Source organism: Etheostoma cragini, chromosome 14 (genome assembly GCF_013103735.1).
Source record: "Etheostoma cragini isolate CJK2018 chromosome 14, CSU_Ecrag_1.0, whole genome shotgun sequence".
NCBI classification, from domain to species: domain Eukaryota; kingdom Metazoa; phylum Chordata; class Actinopteri; order Perciformes; family Percidae; genus Etheostoma; species Etheostoma cragini.
This window is the reverse complement of record NC_048420.1, coordinates 24,998,631-25,000,173: the sequence shown is the minus strand read 5'-3', so window position 1 is coordinate 25,000,173 and position 1,543 is coordinate 24,998,631. Positions and strand designations below refer to the sequence as shown.

The 1,543-nt window shown below is 47.8% G+C and overlaps 1 protein-coding gene across 1 annotated transcript in view; it reads left to right on the top strand.

The window, feature by feature from the left end:
• wdyhv1 (WDYHV motif containing 1) overlaps positions 1–1,543 on the top strand; it is a 4,338-nt gene that overhangs the window by 2,494 nt on the left and 301 nt on the right. The window contains exons 2-4 of the mRNA XM_034892828.1: positions 758–857; positions 950–1,000; positions 1,336–1,541. Of these exons, the coding sequence (XP_034748719.1) occupies positions 758–857; positions 950–1,000; positions 1,336–1,541 (357 nt within the window). The remainder of the gene's footprint in view (positions 1–757; positions 858–949; positions 1,001–1,335; positions 1,542–1,543) is intronic.

Here is a 1,543-nt window from a genome sequence, read left to right as displayed (position 1 = left end):
ACCAACACGCTACCAACACACTACCAACACACTACCAACACGCTACCAACACACTACCAACACATTACCAACACGCTACCAACACACTACCAACACACTACCAACACACTACCAACACGATACCAACACACTACCAACACGCTACCAACACGCTACCAACACACTACCAACACACTACCAACACACTACCAACACACTACCAACACGCAACCAAAACATTACCAACACACTGCCAACACGCTACCAACACGATACCAACACGCTACCAACACGATACCAACACCCTACCAACACACTACCAACACACTTCCAACACATTACCAACGCACTGCCAACACGCTACCAACACGATACCAACACACTACCAACACACTACCAACACACTACCAACACGCTACCAACACTCTACCAACACACAAGCACCGGAAACGGAAATGAGTCGGGTACGCTTACCGTAGTCAGGAATGGACAGCCATCTGTCCATTCTGTTCTGATATGTATTCTATTAAATATACTCTAATATATACTCTGATATATACTCTACGCTGTTGCTTGTGAGTAGTGCTCTGATATATACTCTAATATATATACTCTAATATCCATGTTCTGGTCTTGGTTCTTACTGGTCCTGGTTCTGGTCCTGGTTCTGCTCTCGGTTCTGACTGGTCCTGGTTATTTCTGGTCCTGGTCCTGGTCCTGATCCTGGTTCTGGTTCTGGTTCTGGTCCTGGTCCTGGTTCTGGTTCTGGTGTCTGCAGTGAGGAGAACGTGTGGAAGCTGTGTGAGTTTGTCAGAGCCGAGAGATCAGCAGCGCTAGATCAGCTGGAGGTGGTCTTCATTTCCAACAAGACCAGAACGGTGAGACTCATCCCTCCGTCCCTCCATCCACACCTCCACCCCTCCATCCCTCCTTTCATCCATCCAATTACCATGTGTCTGTTCTCCATCAGGTTCCTCTCTGGAGGCAGAAGTCTGGACGAGGAGATCAGCCGGTGATCTGGGTCGGTGACATCACTGCTGCTTCTTTATTAATTATTATCATTTATTATTAACTAATAACTTTATTTACTTACTTAGAGGGCGGAGCCTATACGAGGTAGGATAGTTACGTATCGGAACTCCAGATTTTATGAGTATAGGCCTAGTCTTAGAGGGCCGAGCCTATACGAGGTAGAAGGATACTTATGTATCGGAACTCCAGATTCTATGAGTATAGGCGCAGGCGTAGCCTTAGAGGGCGGAGCCTATACGAAATAGAATCTGGAGTTACAATACGTAACTATTGTTAGCCGTATACTGATGATGTCATTGATGATGTCATTGTGGTGTGTTTCAGGACTACCACGTCATCCTGCTGCAGGTGGAGCCTCCAGGTCCTTCTTCTTCTTCTGTGGTTTATGACCTGGACTCTGAGCTGGAGTTTCCATGCAGCCTGGAGCTGTACGCAGCCGAGGCTCTACACACAGACACACACCTCAGAGCCCAGTACCACAGGTCCACGCACGCACACACACACACACACCTCAGAGCCCAGTACCACAGGT